Consider the following 18,385-nt stretch of genomic DNA (forward strand, 5'->3'; position numbering starts at 1 on the left):
GGCTGTAGTGTCAGAAACACTGGGTACTCCCAGCCTCATGGATTATCATCTGTCTGAGAAGTTTCCCGTACCCCATTGGTTTCCCTTTGCCTCCATCTGCTGAAATAGCACCCTGAAGCCAAATGCTGATCTCCCAAAAGCCCACTCCAGCAGTCAGATCTCCCATACATAGTGGCCATGGGTGACTTACCCAGTGTCAACCTCTAGGGAGGATTGAGCTCAGTTCTGGAAGGGTTAGGGCTGAATCAGGAATGGCTCTTCATACCAAGTTCACCACTGACCCAACTAAACAAGCTAGCAGGAGATTTACTGAATGCTCCTGATAGAATAAATTTAGAGGAACACCCGGGAAGGACTTGGTTTTTAATGATCCGGCTGGGCTGAATCATGCACACTGCACCATTTTCTAAATTCATTTTGGTAATTGGAATCTTATAAATGCTCTGTTGAATCATGGCACCCAGGGGGGCCTGGGAAGGGTTGTCTTCCCTCCACTACACTGGGCTATTTAAACAGCAATACGGGTATTTCTTGCTTTAAAAAAACTGGGGATATGAAAAATCTAGATTTCCAAGCAAGTATTAAAAGTAATTGCTGTTGTTTCCATTAAAAATAACTGCAATTACTTTTGCACCAGCCTAATACCCTAGAGAATGAGGGTTAACTTTACGTAAGAGATTAAGATAGGAATCCTCAAGTATCGAGTGACCGTAAGTATTATAAATTACCTTATAGCCATGTGCCGCTTTTTTTCTTTCACCTTTGAATTGGAAAGACTGTATTTGTTATTCTCTTACTTTCAAGGTGTTTAGGAATTAGTTCTGGGCAAAAGTATGGAGTTCTATCAGTGAACCTTAGAAACGAGCTGTTATTACTTTCCTTAGACACTTCCTTTTGTCTAACAGTGTGTATTGCTGAAGTAATTTTTGTAGCAGGTAAGAAGTCTCATTCTTGCAGTTTTATCTGGCAAATGATTTCTGCAGTTTTTGGAGAAAGGCACAGGAGCAAATCTGTTATTGTGGTCTAGAGAGGAGGATTTGGTTCTGGGCACAGTTTTTGCATCTGCTGATGACTTAACTTTTTGTGTCTCACCCTCTCTGGCTGAGAAATTACAATAGTATTTCCCTCCCCTACTTTCCTCTTGCGCTTGAGTGATGTCCTGAGTGTGGAGGGGAACGAGTTCTGCAGCCACCGCTGAGGCCCGTCTCAGTCCTGCATTTTATCGGGGGCTTGAGGCTGTGTGAGCTTAGCTCCCATCCTTCGGGTTTGAAGATCTTCAGGAGGCTGATAACTTTCTCAAGATGGGAACACAGAGAAAGCCATGAGACTGTTTTGGAAACTTCCAACAGGCGTTTCCCAAACCCACTTGCTACCATCCATTGTCCAAAGCTATTCCAGAAAATGTCTTCATAGCTCAGCACAGGAGTCTTAGAGAACTTAGACACAGAGCTGGCTCTCGACAAATATTGGTGGAATGTTGTTAAATGCATGCAGCACACACCACCTCCGGCCCCTCCTCACAGAGACAGCTCAGATGCACAGTTGGCTGCTGAGTTCTGTCATGCTCTGGAATGTGCTGACTTTCCTTCCTCGGGGAGATGGCATGACTGAAGGGTGTTATTGTTAGTAGGGTAGCTTTTGCCCTGATCTGTCACCATTTCTTCACTCGGGGTCTTTATTGAGCAACGACAAACTGGAGAACCTGTGGCAGTAAACACAGTTGACCGCCTTCTCCTTCTTGAAACCTCTTATTTTGGTTACTGTGACCCCATGACCCCGTACTCACCCAATTTCTTACCTCTTGCCGTGCTTCTCTCTTTCCTTTGCTGGTTCTTTCTTTTGATCTTGGAGGACTTGAGCTCCTCCAAGCTCAGTCGTAGACCCTTTTCTCTATTCTCCTTTCTTCTCTCCTCTTTGTTTCTTCCCCTCGATACTTCCTCATTCCCTTTTCCCTAGATAATTTCATTAATTCTGATGGTTTCACTTATCACCTATTTAGCAAAAACTTCTGAATTTCAAACTATACATTCAACTATCCACTCAACATTTCCATCAGAAGTCTCATAGTCTCAGTTTTAGCATGCTTGACACAGAGGAATCCTCTTCCTCTGTGTGGTCCCTGCAATCCTTCTACAGTCTTCCTCATCTAAGTTTCACTGTATTCTACAATCTACCTAGTTTCTTGGGTCAGAAACTTGGGAATATTTCTCATCACTTTCCCATATTCCCAACATTCAAACAATAGTCAAGTCCTGTCAAGTATTTCTTTAACATTTCTCAAATTTCCACCTTAGTTGAATCATTCTTGTATCTCTCCTGGTAGCTGCATTAGCCTCCTAAGTAGTTTCCTGGCAACAATTCTTACATTCCTGTACCCTCCCACCCCTGAAAAATTATTTCCTTAGAGAGCAGCACCTTCATCCTTCCTTCCTCCCTTCCTCTCCCTTCCCCTTCCCCTCCCCTTCCCCCTTCCCTTTACCATTCCTTCTCCCTTCCCCTTCCTCTCTCCTTCCCATCCCCTTCCCCTCTCCTCCCCTTCCCCTCCCTCCCTCCTTCCCGCCTTCCCTCCTTCCCTTCCTTCCCTTCCTTCCTTTCCTTCCCTTCTGTCCCTTCTGTCCCTTTCGTCCCTTCCATCCATTCCCTTCCCCTCCCCTTCCTTTCCTTTCCCTTCCCTTCCCTTCCCTTCCCTCCCTCCCTCCCTCCTTCCCTCCTTCCTTCCTTCCTTCCTTCCTTCCTTCCTTCCTTCCTTCCTTCCTTCCTTCCTTCCTTCCTTCCTTCCTTCCTTCCTTCCTGCCTTCTCTTCCTTCCTTCCCTCCTTCCTCTCTCTCCTTTTTTTCCCTGCCTTCCACCTTCCTTTATTTTTGATGATTTAAATTTTTATTTGTTTTCCTTATTTTCAACTATTTATTTTAACATAATTATAGCTTCATAGGAAGTTACAAAATATATTACAGAATAGTCCTTGAGCTCTTCGTTCAGTTTTCTCCAAGGGCAACATCTTATGTAATCATAGCACAATATCAAAACCAGGCAATTGACATTAATGTAATCATAGACTTTATTCAGATGTGATTGGTTTTACATGCACACATACATATGTGTATGTATAGTTCTATGCAATCTTATCACATATGTAACCATCACCACAATCAAGATACAGAACCACTTCATCCCAATAGCCCTTACACTAAAGAATGCTCCTTTAAAAACAAAATGTGATCCATTCACGCCTTGCTTAACAGCCTTTAATGACTTAAAAGCCTCAGATTCTTTTTTCTTTTTTTTTTTTTTTTTGAGACGGAGTCTCGCTCTGTGGCCCAGGCTGGAGTGCAGTGGCCGGATCTCAGCTCACTGCAAGCTCCGCCTCCCGGGTTCAAGTGATTCTCCTGCCTCAGCCTCCCGAGTAGCTGGGACTACAGGCGCCCGCCACCTCGCCCGGCTAGTTTTTTGTATTTTTTTTAGTAGAGACGGGGTTCCACCATGTTAGCCAGGCTGGTCTCGATCTCCTGACCTCGTGATCCGCCCGTCTCGGCCTCCCAAAGTGCTGGGATTACAGGCTTAAGCCACCGTGCCCGGCCAAAAGCCCCAGATTCTTAAATAAGGGCTGCAAATGCCTGTAATCTGCCTCCAGCTACCTCTGCAGCCACCTCTTACCCCTTTCCTTTTGCTCACTCAGTGTCTGCTCACTGGCCTTTCTCTTCCTTGTAATTTGCTAAGCTGCTTCACTGCTCAAAGCTTCTACCCATACTGTTCCCCTTACTCGGAATCATCCTCTTCCTACCTAGCTGACTTCTCATCTGACACATATCAGCTTAAAGATCTTTCTCAGGGAAGGTTTCCTTGACATCTCAGTCTAGGTTAGGTTTCTCTATTGTTTGTTTTTACGGCCAATTATGATTTTCCTTCATGGCATTAATTATACAATTGTAGTTGATAGTTACGTGTGTAGCTGATTCATCTGAGGCCTCTTTGGCTAGGCTGGAAGGGCTCGAGATGTCTTGCTCATCCCCACTGTGTCTTTTCTGTCTAGTGCAATGGCTGCCCTTGTAGGTGCTCAATAAGTACTTGGTAAGTTAATGAATAGTTATCCTAAGCTGGCTGGGTGTGGCTGGGGTGTGGCACAGAACTGGGCAAAGTCAACTTGTCTATATGAGCATCAGCTCCATGACCTCATGTTCATGCTCTCAATGTTGCCCTGTCAGAGAAACTGGGCATCTGTGGTCATACCACATGGAGTCCCAAACAGATATTTCCTGCCCTGTACCCATCCCAGTGTTCTCTCTGAGAGATTGCAATAGGAAGTAACCCTGGCTAGTGTTCCTCTTAGACAAATCTTTGAGATGCTTTCAAGAATATCAGCTGGCTCTTCACCCAGGCTTTTAATGTAAGGCTTCTTTCTCTTTGGGGCCACTGTCATGGTATCATCTTGATAGGGTTATTAGTTCAGAGCTGTGGGACTCTCTAAGTTGGATGGTACCTGATAAGTCCTTGAAATGCTTTTAGATCAGGCCTCTCCTTGCTGCTTCTGCCTGTATTCACTGAGTGTTCCCTCCCTACCACCAACAAGTCATGTCCACACCCCTCACACTCCCCGAGATAACTCAGTGTGGTTTCTATTTGTGGAGCTCAAAATGTGAAGGATTCTTATGTTGGCTGAATAGACAGTATTTCATCCAAATAGCCATGATGTGAACAGTTCTCTGAAGATTTGAAAGGGAGGAAATGGGGGCTTCTGCTAAGATGTGGCTTTGCCAAGGGGCGGTGGTGCCATGAGGGATCTTGTCTGTGGAAGACACTAGGTTGGCGGTGCTAACCGTGATTGGTGTCACCTGTTTCTAGCATCCTTCTTTAAAGCATATAATCCTTCAAATGAAAGAGGCAACACAAGGCACCATATAATGGGTTTGGCGGAATTGGAAGCTCTGGAGAACGATGAATGCTTGGCAATGGGCAAAGCGTCAATTTTTTTTTTTTTTTTTTTTTTTTTTTTGTGACAGAGTCAGTAATGGGCTTTGCCCTGGGTGCTCTGGGCAGATTCTGATCTGGTTCACAGATCTGGGAGACCTGGGAATGTCATCCAAGTTTTCCTTCCATGCCAGATAGAAGGCCAAGGGTCTTTGCATTCTACAGTTCATGGCCATCCTCTCCTTGCAAGCCACTCTCTTTTAGGTGACCTAGGTCTGAGGACAGAGTCCGGTTCTGCAGGCCAAGTCTTGGACATGGCTCGCTGGGACTGTGCTTGAAGGTCACAGCTTACTGTCCCTCCTTTCGTCTTGCGATTGGGTTGGCTCCCATGAAACCTGGGATGGAGAAAAGAGTTAGAACCGGCGACCAGTCCTTTCAGGATAGACCTGGCCATTTGCTCTGATGCTGCATTTCTTTGCCGTCCCTGCCAGGCCACTTCCTTTTGTAGTCCCTGGTGCTGTTCACGGTGTGGACTTTTGCTAGTCTCATGGGTGTGGACATGGCATGGGTACTTTAGGTAACAGTGCAATGCCTCATCCTACCCCTGAGCACTGACCCTGGGAACCTCATACAATCCTTCTGATATCCTCCCTTGCACCCCAAGGCAGTGTAAATAACTGGTTGGATCAGAAGTCTCAGTTCCAAATAGTTCTTACCTGTTGTGCTGCCATAGCTGACGCTGGGGCTTGGAGGGTCCCGCTGGTGTCCCTCATAGTGTTACCTCAGGCTGAGTGCTCTGGAGTTTCCTCTCTCGTTCTCTCTGATCACTGTTTTCTGTCCTCATCAACTGGTTACACCTACTGGGGAACATGGTCTTAGTGCAAGCAGAATTGGATATGCTTTTATCTCTGTTTTGCCCTTGATCTGAATAATGGGGTGGTGAAGAATGTGGGTAGGGCCCTGTCTGGGCCCCCATTTTTTTCCCTACGCCATGCTACCCTGCCCTGCCTGCACACTGGGCATCGATGTGTTTCCAGTTAGTGGTGTTGAGGGGTGGCAGTTCAGGATTTGGCCCTAACTCTGCTGTTTCTGGTTTCCTCCAGGTCACCCAACCTGCCTGCAGTTCACCCTGAACATGACTGAGGCTGTCAAGACCTACAAGTGGCAGTGCATAGAGTGCAAATCCTGTATCCTCTGTGGGACCTCAGAGAATGATGTGAGTTTGGGGTTTTCCCTGTGGGAGGGAGAAATCCACAGAGCTGGGGTCCTTTGAGGGGTGAAGAGGAAGGAAGGACTCTTGTCCTGGGGCCTGTTACCCTGGCACTTGGGAGCAACCTGGCCATTAGCAATTGAGGGCTCAGAGACTGAAAGTGGGGAACACTGCTTATGGCAGGGGTGTATTTGACTGTTTCCACCACATTCCACAGTATATGATCTCATTTGGTCTAAATGTTAAATATGATAAGTGCAAAATTTTCAAGAACACTTTTTATTATGGGCAATTTCAAACATATACAAAAGCAGAGAGATTAATGGAATTGATGTACGCCATCACCAGCTTTGACAAAGAGCAGTACACGTCCAACCTTGTTTCATAGATACCATGACCTCCCTCTCCATAGTCTCGGTCATAATATCATTTTACCTGTAACTATTTGATATGTTTCTCAAAAGGGTAAGGACTTACTTTTATACCTAAATAACCAAAATATTAACATAGTTAAAAAATAATAATTCCTTAGCATAATCAAACATCCAGTCAACAGTTCTATTTCCTCAATCGTCTCATGTTTCTATTACAGTCTGCTTATTTGAATTGGGACTCAAATAAAGCCCATACATTGCAATTCGTTGATATGTCTTTGAAGTTTATTTAAATATTTGTAGGTATATATATATAAACATATATACCTATATATGTGTGTGTATATATATACACACATATATAGCTTCTTTAAATAACACATAGACTTTCCCCTCCATCTTATTCTCTTTATTCCTCCCTTAAATTCTTTGTTGAAGAAATCAGATCATTTGTTCAAGTTCTCATGACTGTATTTGACTGAGTGTATCCCTGTGCTGTTCGACATTTTCCTCTGTCTCTTGAATTTCTTGTCAATTGTTAGTTAGGGTTAGAGGCTTGATTCAGGTTGCCTTTCTGCCTCTCTTTCTGTGTCTGTCTTTATCTCTCTCTCTGTCCTCTCATCAACTGTGTCTCCATCTATCTGTCTCTCTCTCTCTTTTGGCAAGACTACTTCAGAGATGGTGGTGTATACTTTCATCAGGAGGTATCTAATGCCTGATGTTTCTCCTTTTGTAAAGGTAGCATCTATTGATGACCTTTGACTAGATTAACTATTCTGTTAGGGGTTGCAAAATAGTGATATTCTTATTGGATAATTTCTTTTTTGGTTAATGGTTGGAGTAATTCCAGGAAGAGAAAATTGCCTAGTCTTTTATTTGGTTACCTTCAGGTGTAGATCATATAGAAATGGCAGGAAAAATGCTTGGTTCTTTCCCTTTGTCAGTTTTAAAAAAACAGTGTGGTTAAAAATATCTATTTATGATTAAAAAAATTAAAAAATAGTAATTGTGAGTTATCTTCTTAAGATGATAAAGTATTTGTACCTTAGAACTAAAGCCAGTATCTTATTTAATGAGGAAAACACTAGGCACAATTCCACTAAGATTAGGAACCAGGGGAGGGTACTCACTATCTTTATAACTAGGATTCGATACTATTCTGGAGACATTAGCTAATGCAATTGGACAGGAGAATTTAATTAGAGATGTAGGAATGGATAACAAAGTAATAAAACTCTGTTTTTATATTATATGATAGTATATCTGGAAAACCTTGGAGAATCAGTGATAAGCTAACTCAAACATAAAAGGTAACAGATTATAAAACTAACACACAATAATTAATAGCCTTCTCACATACAAACAATAACCAGTTAGAGAACATAATTCCATGTCTAATGGCAGCAAAGAAGAAATATTAAGGGATATATTTAACAACAGATGTGCAAAACCTATATAAAGAAAACTTTTAAACACTTTTGAAAAAACACAAAGAACAAATGGAAGGGCATCTTATGATCTTGGGTAGAATGACTTGACATTATAAAGATGTCAGTTTTCCTGAGTTAATTTATAAATTCATTTGAAGTCCAATAAAAATATCAATGAACTTTTTTTATAGGATTTATACTTTTTTATAGGATATATTGACAAATCGATACTTAAGTTCATATGAAGAAACAAACATGCAAAAATAGCCAAGAAAATACTGATAAACAAACTGTGATGGAAACTAGCCCTACCAGATATTAAAACATACTGTAAAGCCACTATAGATAAAACAGTGTGGTACTGATGCATGAAGAGACAAATAGACCAGTTGGGATAGAATAGAAAGCCCATAAATAGATCCAACTATGTATGGAAATACAGTATAGGGTAAAGGTCACATCTAAAATTACTGGGTCAGAGACAGACTTTTAAATGAATGGTGCTGGAACAACGGGGTAGCCATTTGAGAAAACACAAAATTAGATTTATATCTTATGCCATACATAAAAACAATCACCAGATACATTGGGGATCTAAATGTACAAAGTAAAACCATGCTAGTACTAGAAGAAAGCACAAGTAAATTCCTCTTTAATCTAAATACAGGAAAAGGTTTTCAGACTGTGACTCAAAATCCAGAAGCAATTAAATAAAATGTTGGTACATTTGACTACATAAAAATTTTGCATAGTCGAAAACATGATAAAGTCAAAAGACAACTGACAAACTGGGAGGCAATTTTGGCAGCACATACCACAGTTTAAGGGCTAATTCCCTATATAAAAAGAAGTGTTAAAAATTGAGGACAAAGGACCAGAAACCTGATAGGAAATGAGAAAAATGCATGAAAGACAATCCACAATGACCCTTAAAGATGCAAAAAGTTCAAATGCACTCACAAAGAAACTCAAGGCTGAGATATAATTTCTTACCTATCAGATGGGCAAAAGTTGAAAAGTATGACAATATATTCTGTTGATGAAGCTATGGGAAAAATGGTGCCTTCATACATTGTTGGTGGGAATACAAATTAGTATAACCCCGTGGAAGGAAATTTGACAATACCTAACAGAGCTAATATGCACTTAACTTTTGACTAAGCATTCTCACCTATAGGAATCTACCTGAAGATATACCCTCAACATGATGGAAATACATATGCATAAAGTTATTTGTGGTAGCACTGTTCATTATTACAGAATATTGGAAACAACCTAAATATCCATATATAGAAGAGTAGTTGTTGAATAAACAATGGCACAGCCATACAGTGGAGTACTATGTAGCTGTAAAATAGAATAAGGCAGATGTCTATGAATTGATTCGGAGTGATTTCCAGGATATATTGTTAAGTAAAAAAGCAAAGTAAAATAGAATATCTATAGTATGCTGACCTTATTGTAAGAAAAAAGACACATAAGAAAACCTACATGCATTTGCTCACTTGTGTAAAACAAATATAGGAAGAATAAACAGGATGCTAATGAGATTGGTTATCTACACGGGTCTGGAAGAATGGGGTAGAGAAAAATGGGAATATGAAAATGAGGTAGTAGGGATAAGGGAGGAACAACACTTCTTAGAGAATACTTTCTTGTGTAGCTTTGACTCTTACAACCATCATAAGGTTTCACATACCTCCCAAATAGATAAATACTTAAAATCAACCAAGATGTAGGGAAAAACTAAAATGGAATAAAAACCGTAACAAATAAACCTAACTATAACATAAATAGATAATGTAACCATAGAGTTATGAAGAGTGAGGAAGAAAAGAATAACCTAAGTAACTTTGGAAAACAGTATTTTGACTGTGTGTTGTAAAGATAAGGGCAGAAATAACTGTACCACAAATACTGTACTTTAGTTAATTTATTTTTCATAGATATATGAATTAGTAATTCTGAAACTACATATGCTAGATTTGAACTAATAACTGTGTATTGTGACTAATGAGAGTCTAGTTTCTCAAAGTCAGAAAAAGAATAACCAAATAAAGGGGGGAAGGCTACATTGAAGGCATTGGTTTGGAATAGTGAGTATCGCTATGAACTCATGATTTTACATACAATGTATTATATATAGTTTATACATATTATATCTATATCTAGCCATATGTGTACACACATATTAATAGACAGAAATAAGTAGAGATGTATGCATGTGTACCTACACATACATTTATTTCCTAGCTGTGTTGGCTGGGAGGGCCTAGAAGCAATGACAACACAGAAGCAATGAAGACACATGGCATCAAGAAATTGGTTTCTAAACACCATTCTGTCCTAAAAAGAACCATGGATCCTTAGAGAAATGGCTGATTCCAGGGCTGGGATGCAAAATATGCCAGATGAGCCTGGAATATTATGTGGTGTCAGAAAGTAAGGAAGTGTTCAAAAAATGAAAGTGTATTTTCATGTGTCTAGAGGACACAGGAAGCAACTTGAAGGAACCCCTAATGGCCAAATCTAGGAAAATTTTAGCAAAAAGAAAAGATATTATTAGGTTATAACCTAAAGAAAAAAATAAATATCTATACTAATGTAAAAATTGAATAAATAAGTAAACAGAGGAGAAGGTAAGCTCTTCCTTAGAGCAGAATTCCAGTGAATAAATGTAGAGGGAAAGGAGAAATAATCGTTGGGAACACTTCACAGTTATGCAAGAACTGTCAATTGATGCTAAAGTTAGTGGGCAAAAGTATGATGAGAAATAGGATATTTGCATAATCTCAAATATCCTATTTCTCTTGTTGAGGAGATAATCTCCAAGTATCTCTCCAACAAGATTACCTACTAGTATATTACAAAGGGAAAAACAGTAACTTTACAGTGGAAAATAAACAGCAGACACTACCTTAACTATATAATCACAGATAACATTACAAGTAATAAGACATACTGGCCTCAATTACCCCTGATACGATGCACCAAGAAGGGTGCAACATTACTTTAGTGGTATTCTTGCTCAAAAATGCATGCATATATGGATCTTCTCATGAGAAAAGATCCAACTGAAATTGAGTGACATTTACAAAATCACTGGCTTGGATTTTTTGGAAGTGTCAAGCTCATGAAAGACAAAGAAACTGAGGAACTGTCACAGATTGAAGGATACTAAGAAAACACAACAATTAAATGCAATGAGGGATCTTGGATTGGATCCCCAGGGAAAGAGACATAGGTGGGGGGCTGGGCATGGTGGCTCATGCCTGTAATCCCAGCACTTTGGGAGGCTGAGGTGGGTGGATTACCTGAGGTCAGGAGTTTGAGAACAGCCTGGCCAACATGGGGAACCCTGTCTCTACTAAAAATACAAAAATTAGCCAGGCATGGTGGCACACGCCTGTAATCCCAGCTACTGGGGAGGCTGAGGCAGGAGAATTGCTTGAGCCTGGGAGACAGAGGCTGCGGTGAGCCGAGATCACGCCACTGTACTCCAGCTTAGGCAACAGAGTGAGACTCTGTCTCAAAACAAACAAACAAAAAAGAGACATAGGTGGGAAAACTGGAGAAATTCAAATAAAGTCTGTAGATTAGTTAATAGTATTACACCAATGATAAGTTTCTGATTTTCATAATTCCACTATAGTAATATAAGATGCTAATATTAGGGTACACTGAGTACAATTCTCGGCACAATTTCTGTAATAGTCTAAGTTTAAAATTATTTCAAATAAATAAATAAAAATATAGTGTGATGTTTCTCTAGCATCTTCTGAAGGTGACTAAGGTTTTAAAAAATATGTTTATGAACTGAAGATTTTAAACATATTTTATTTGTTGTAATCCATTATAAGTAAAATTGTCCCATCTTTGACCAGTGGTTAACATATTCAGGTAGGATCCTGAGTCCTTTTGACATACTTCTAATAGTATTTGATAGCTTTCTTACTTTGTAATATCTAAATATATTTATACATTTTATGCTCCAGACCTGGAATCACCTATTTCTCCCAGGACTCCTAGTTCCTTTTAGTGGGCAATGGTCTTTAGAGAACATAATGTGGGTGCTAGAGGTGCTAATTTTGCTGTTAGTCATTGTTTTGGCGCACTTTCTGTGGACAGAGGTACAAAATATTTTTTGCTTGTTTTAAAGATAAACTACACCATGAATTTATACTGATGCATCCAGTTCATATGTGGAACCAACTATTGAGTTTTGACTTAACTTCATTGGCCTACATTTCTATTTTCTTTCAACCATGTTACAAAATCTTGCTTTTCAATGATACCAACATAATTACTCATTTGATGCACATAAAGCAGTCTCGGAATATTGATTCCAATATTTAAACCAATAATATAATTGCTGAACATTATACACACACCCATATATATGCATATTTGCACTTATTTATGACCTTAAGGTGTGTCCTACTAAGGATGTATTGTCAAATTAATTGTTTTATAGTCATTTGGAATAGTTTCTCTCTGTGTGGTTATGCCACCAATTGGTTCCTGGATAGTTGGTAGTGAGAGGTACTAAAATTGTGTTTGTCATGACAGTTAGCATGAACTGGGGGTTCTTGGTGGTGGAAGAGAAGAGAATATGGTGCTAGACAATGGTCAACCCATGCAAAATGCACTTAAACTCTCAGGTGCCCAGTTTTCCTTTGGGAAATTGTAATCCAGGATATTCTACCTATTTGTATTTCCTATGTAACTGCTATAGTAGGGGTTATTGCTGTTTTTAAGGCATTAATAACACTGTTTCTGACAAGTCCTGTCTGTTTTCTGTCCCCATCCTAACTTGTTTCTCCTTGTATTATCCTATTATCCCTAGATCAAATTGTCCTGTATCTTATTCTGGTTCTAAAATAATGATGTAACTTTTTTGGCGTAAACTACAGTGTGCTTGTCTTCATCCTACCTCTCTGACTGTTCCTTCTCAGTCTTTTTTTCTCTGCCTACCCTGTAAAGTTGGAGTACCTCAAGTGTCTATTCTTGACCTTCTTCTCAGTAAATTCTTTTGGGCCCTTGATCTTAAACTCTTTTGGGTCCTTGATCTTTCAGATAATTCAATGAAAGCTATGGATTTACTCTTTCCATAGAAACAAGTACTTTCTACCTATGTACAAAATTGTATGTATCATTTCAAGGGGTTCATGGACACTTCTTCATGAAGACAAGTTCAAAGACATTTGCTTTCACACATTCCAGGCTTCCTCTCCTAGGACCTTCATTTGCCATCTAGTTACAATGACTCCCAAATCCATATCTCACACCCAGACTTCTCTCCTGCTCTCTTCAACAGCCTCCAGGTCATCCCTATCTGTAGAACATGTCTATAGCTGAGGTTGCCCTCTCCCTCCCATGAGTCTGCTCTTCCTCCCATGTCCCAATGGGTGACTGTATCATTGGGCTTGCTGACCAAGCCACAACCCAGAGGGCATCCTTGGCTTCTTCCCTATCACTCTCCCTATCTAATCAATGATGCTTAAATGGGAGCAAGACCCATTTCTTTCTCCATGCCACAGTCGTAATTCAGGCCACCATCATCACGTATCTGGATAGCTATAGCAGCTTCCTAACTGGTCCCCTGGCCTCTTGAATGAACTTCTCTCCCACTGGGTATCTACTCTTACATAGCAGCTAGTAAGATCTTTCTAAACTGCAATCTGATCATATCACTTTCCTGTTGATAACTCTTCAAAAGCTCTCCTGTTGCCCCACTGATGGATTTTAGCATGACAAAAAAAGCCCTCCTTGCTGGCTCCCTGGGGATTCCAACTACTATATCTAATTTTATCCAGGATTTCTGCACTGGTGGGAGCCAAGGTGAGATTTGATATAAAACTTTATGTTGAAAAAGTCTTATAAGCCATCCAAACAGTTTCAAAAATCACCAAATAGAACAGGGCTGAAACTAGGGGGTGGGGCCAGATCACAAACAGTTTCTGAGCAGCTTCTGTATGCAAGGAAGTCACTACAGTGGATGCAGTGATGAGGAAAACAAGATTTTGCCCCCAAGGGCCTTATAGTCCATAAAGAGGATAAAGGGTGGAAAAAAGAGGCATGTTCCAAATTAATTATTCAAGAAAACAAACATGTAGATGTCTCTTTTTTTTTTTTTGAGACAGAGTCTCACTCAGTTGCCTAGGCTGGAGTGCAGTGGTGCGATCTTGGCTCACTGCAACCTCTACCTCCCGGGTTCAAGAGATTCTCCTGCCTCAGCCTCCTGAGTAGCTGGGATTACAGATGCATGCCACCATGCCCAGCTGATTTTTGTATTTTTAGTAGAGATGGGGTTTCACCATGTTGGCCAGGCTGGTCTTGAACTCCTGACCTCAAGTGAACCACCCACCTTGGTCTCCCTAAGTGCTGGGATTACAGGCATGAGCCACAGTGCCCGACCAAGAAAACAAGCGTGATTAGATGTCTACCACATGCCAGGCATGTAACATAAAGGAAAATGCATTTAAATGTCACAGAAAGGGAAAGTACCACGGGGCTGTACGAGGGAAGAGAGAACTTCCAGTTAAGGTAGATTAGCAAAGTCTTTGTGGAAAAGAAGTGATTGAAGAAGATGTACTTGAAGGGTAGGCAGGGAATGGACATGCAGAGAAAGGGTCAGGGGTCTGGGAGAGCCTCTAGGCAGAAGTAGCCATGGGTGCAAAGATATGGCCTGTGTCCTTTGAAGTTAACCACAACCCTGGGCGGACCTGTTCTCACCTGGGCTCCAGCCTCCAGACAGTGAGGAAGCTTCTGGAAGCCAAGGGATGGCGCTACTTGCATTTTTCTACATTCTGATGAAACCCTGAAGAGGGTCTGAGGTTCATCCCAGTACAGCTGTTGCCCATTTCACAGATGGAGGGAGTGGAATCCAGAAGAATTCAATTAAGATCTTCAAATATAGGCCGGGCGCGGTGGCTCAAGCCTGTAATCCCAGCACTTTGGGAGGCCTGAGACAGGCGGATCACAAGGTCAGAAGATCGAAACCATCCTGGCTAACACGGTGAAACCCCGTCTCTACTAAAACATACAAAAAAACTAGCTGGGAGAGGTGGTGGGCGCCTGTAGTCCCAGCTACTCGGGGGTCTGAGGCAGGAGAATGGCATAAACCCGGGAAGCGGAGCTTGCAGTGAGCTGAGATCCGGCCACTGCACTCCAGCCCGGGCGACAGAGCAAGACTCCGTCTCAAAAAAAAAAAAAAAAAAAAAAAGATCTTCAAATATATAAAGTCATGGACAATAGAGACATTTTCTGCCCTTTGGAAGCAGAGCTATTGGCTCTGGAAGTTCAGAAGAATAAGGAATCCTTTTAAATTGGGATGTGAGGTGGTAGTCACAGAAGGCTTCTTGGAGGAGGTATGAGTTGAGCAGAACCCTAAAATAGGTGTAGGATTTATATAGTCTGGGAGGTAGAGGGGGAAACTCTAGGTGTGGGAAAAGCACAGGCATGTTCAGGGGACAGTGAGGACTCCCTGTGGGACCTGGAAAGGGGATCCAGTGAGGCCGATGTGGAAATAAGGCTGATGGGTAAGTGGGGGCCAGACATTGGCCCCAAATAATGGAATCTCTCCTCCTCTGTGCTTGCTCTGTGTTCCACCAGGACCAGCTACTCTTCTGCGATGACTGTGACCGTGGCTATCACATGTACTGTTTAAATCCCCCGGTGGCTGAGCCCCCAGAAGGTAATGATGATGAGGTCAACAATAACAACAGCAGCAGATACTACTACTACTAGCGCTTACTGAGCTCTCACCATAGTACAGGCCTGTGCTAAGGGCTTTACATGTCCATGTCTTGTCTCATTTAATCGTCACAACCCCACAAGGTAGGTACGACGACTGCCATTTTACAGATGAGGAAACTGAGGCACAGTCCAAGCAGCTGAAATTTCAACTTGAGGGCTGAGGAGGTTTTTCCCAGACATGCAGTGGAGATGCTGGGGAGGTGTGAGCTTCCAGGGAAACTAGCGCAGGCCCGGCGACACTAGTTTGGAGGCATGACCAGGGAGTGAGGGTCTTGATAAGAGTTGAGCCCATCTCCTCTGAGCACCTGCTTTCTGCTGAGCCACAGACTCCGGCACGTTTTCAGGTCTGGGACTTGGTTTCTGCATCGCCGAAGTTCAAAGGAAACAGGGTTTACAAGAAGTTAGGGGCACTGGGGTGGGGCTCCAGAGTTAGCAGAGGGGCTGCTACTAAAGCCATCTCATTTCTTGCAGGAAGCTGGAGCTGCCACTTATGCTGGGAACTGCTCAAAGAGAAAGCCTCAGCCTTCGGCTGCCAGGCCTAGGGCCCTAGGTCACAGAATGTGACTTGCTGCTGGAGAGGCTAAAGCAGAGCCCAGCTCAAACCAGAACGCGCCCTCTTCCCACATATCCAGACAGACCAACTGTAAGGAAAAGAAATAGTCCCAGAGGGGCACGGACACATGGAACCAAGAGGGTGAGGCATCTCCTGACCTCCCCCGATATGTGCGGAACTTCAGCCAGCACCTCCTTGTCTCTACCAGAAGGAAGCTGCTCTTTGGAAGAACACCGCGGCCCTAGCCCCGTGGAACCCCTTTCACTTTTGCCCTAGCACCGAGGCCCTCTCATTGGTTCCCATTTTAAGGGAAGCCATTTCCTGACCACTCATCTATCACTTGTGTGTAGTGTGGTGTTTTTTATCTATTGTGTTCCAAGAAATCTTCGCACAGCCCCCGCCCCCTCCAGCTTAGGCTCTTCATCCTGAAATTCTCACCTGAGGAACAAAGGGCTGTGGAGAAGTTGTTGTTTATGGCAAGCCTCACTGGAAACTTCTAGACTTGGAGTCTTGCAATCCCTTCTTGTTCCTTGGTGTCTGTGGAGACAAAGAGTTGCCTTCTAGAACCTCAGCAGTGGCATCCACAGCCAGCCTGGTCTTGATCCACTGCCTCAAGTTACTAGATGGGGGCGGGGAGGGAGGGAGAGGCGCTGAGACGTGGGAGGAAGCATTATGGAAATGGTGCCAAGGCCCCGCCATAGCCAGTCAGTACTTGTTATCCATTGGGAGAGACTTTGCAAGGGGCCAGGCTGGTTCCTTGACCTTAGAGCTGGGACATCCTTTAGGTGAGACCAGCCACATAGCCTATGGACTGAGGAAGACGGTCAAGCCTCTGCCTCTCAGCCCACCTGGGTCTGGAGAACTGGTTCAGCTTCCTCTGGTGGGACTCAAGAACCAGGAAGGGGAGTGAAGGCTGCCCAATCATGTGTCTGAATGCTGGATACAGGGGGCTGCAGCTTTGAGAAACCTTCAGTATTGATGCCACGCTCTGAATCCCTTTTCCTAAGTAATTTCTTCCTTCCACGTAGTGTACGTTCGCTATTGTCTACGGAGACCTGACTGGGAATTTTAACATGGGGGAAGGAGAAGATTGTTATCTAAACAAATAATTAGGGTGAGGTGGTCATTATTCACCACCAGGATGGCCACATTTTAGAACTCTCAGTGCGGGGGTTACTCTTGTCTCCTAAGCTCCCCAAACGTGCAGGACTCTTGTTTTCAAAAAAAACGTATCTAGAAGAAAGAGGTGGGGAGGCTGAGCTTCCGAGAACTCTGTGTGTTGGAAGATAGCCCCGAGGGCTGGAGCGGATTGGGCTGACTTTGAATCACAGCAGCAGCACAATAACTGACATATTTCTGGAAAAATCATTTGCCCGAAGGGCAGGTCCTGGTGAGCGGAACCCTCGCGCATGCTTGGCTTCTCTGAAATCAGCTCCATCTCTGTGGTCTGGCTGCTCACAACAAAGGCCCAGGTTATTTTTAGTTCTTAAGCTCCTGAGGAAGCTCCCGGAGACTCGGGCTAGTTGGGCCACTTCTGCCCGGCTGCAGTATTTGTGCTGTCCCTCAGCAGGAGTGCTCCTCTCCAGGCTAATTGCTCTTGGCCAGTGGACCCAGGGCAGCCTGGCATGAAACCAAGCAGTATGGGTCTCCCCGACGCTTCTGCAGAGTGACCTGTGGCAAGCGATGGGGGTCACTCTCCTGTAGGGGCCTGTGGCCTCAGAGTGAATCACACACATACATAATGGTCTCATTTAAAGGGCCCCTGTCCGGATGGAATTTTCGTCTCCCTCATAAGTAATTTCCTTCCGCCTGCTGGTCGGTGAGCTCGTCTGAATCCTGAAGGCCCAGGGACGGATAGGGAGGGTGACATTCCATCAGAGGGGCACATCTTCTCTCCTGACTACTCCAGCTCTCTCTCTTCCCACAAAACTCAAAGCAGGCTGTCTCCAAAGGCTAATAATTGGTTTTGAGAGTCATTTTAATTTAAATTTAGAGAAAAAAAATTCCCCAAATGTTCCCAAATGCCACAATAGCTTAAAAACTTAAAAAGCAAGTCTGAAACCCCAAATTGTGGCTCTACAACTTGACACGTCCTCTTCGGAGTATGTGCAAATTTGTTTTCCACAGAAGTGCAGGCGATAGGGCACCTCTGTTC

General features: G+C 42.7%; 1 protein-coding gene across 1 annotated transcript in view; it reads left to right on the forward strand.

The window, feature by feature from the left end:
* Positions 1–16,945, forward strand: part of DPF3 (double PHD fingers 3) — a 165,977-nt gene extending 149,032 nt beyond the window's left edge. Inside the window, exons 12-14 of the mRNA XM_030930823.1 lie at positions 6,009–6,121; positions 15,534–15,615; positions 16,149–16,945. Coding sequence (XP_030786683.1) covers positions 6,009–6,121; positions 15,534–15,615; positions 16,149–16,219 — 266 coding nt within the window. The 3' untranslated portion in view covers positions 16,220–16,945. The remainder of the gene's footprint in view (positions 1–6,008; positions 6,122–15,533; positions 15,616–16,148) is intronic.
* Positions 16,946–18,385: the final 1,440 nt, after the last annotated feature.

This window comes from Rhinopithecus roxellana, chromosome 5, assembly GCF_007565055.1.
Source record: "Rhinopithecus roxellana isolate Shanxi Qingling chromosome 5, ASM756505v1, whole genome shotgun sequence".
NCBI classification, from domain to species: Eukaryota; Metazoa; Chordata; class Mammalia; order Primates; family Cercopithecidae; genus Rhinopithecus; species Rhinopithecus roxellana.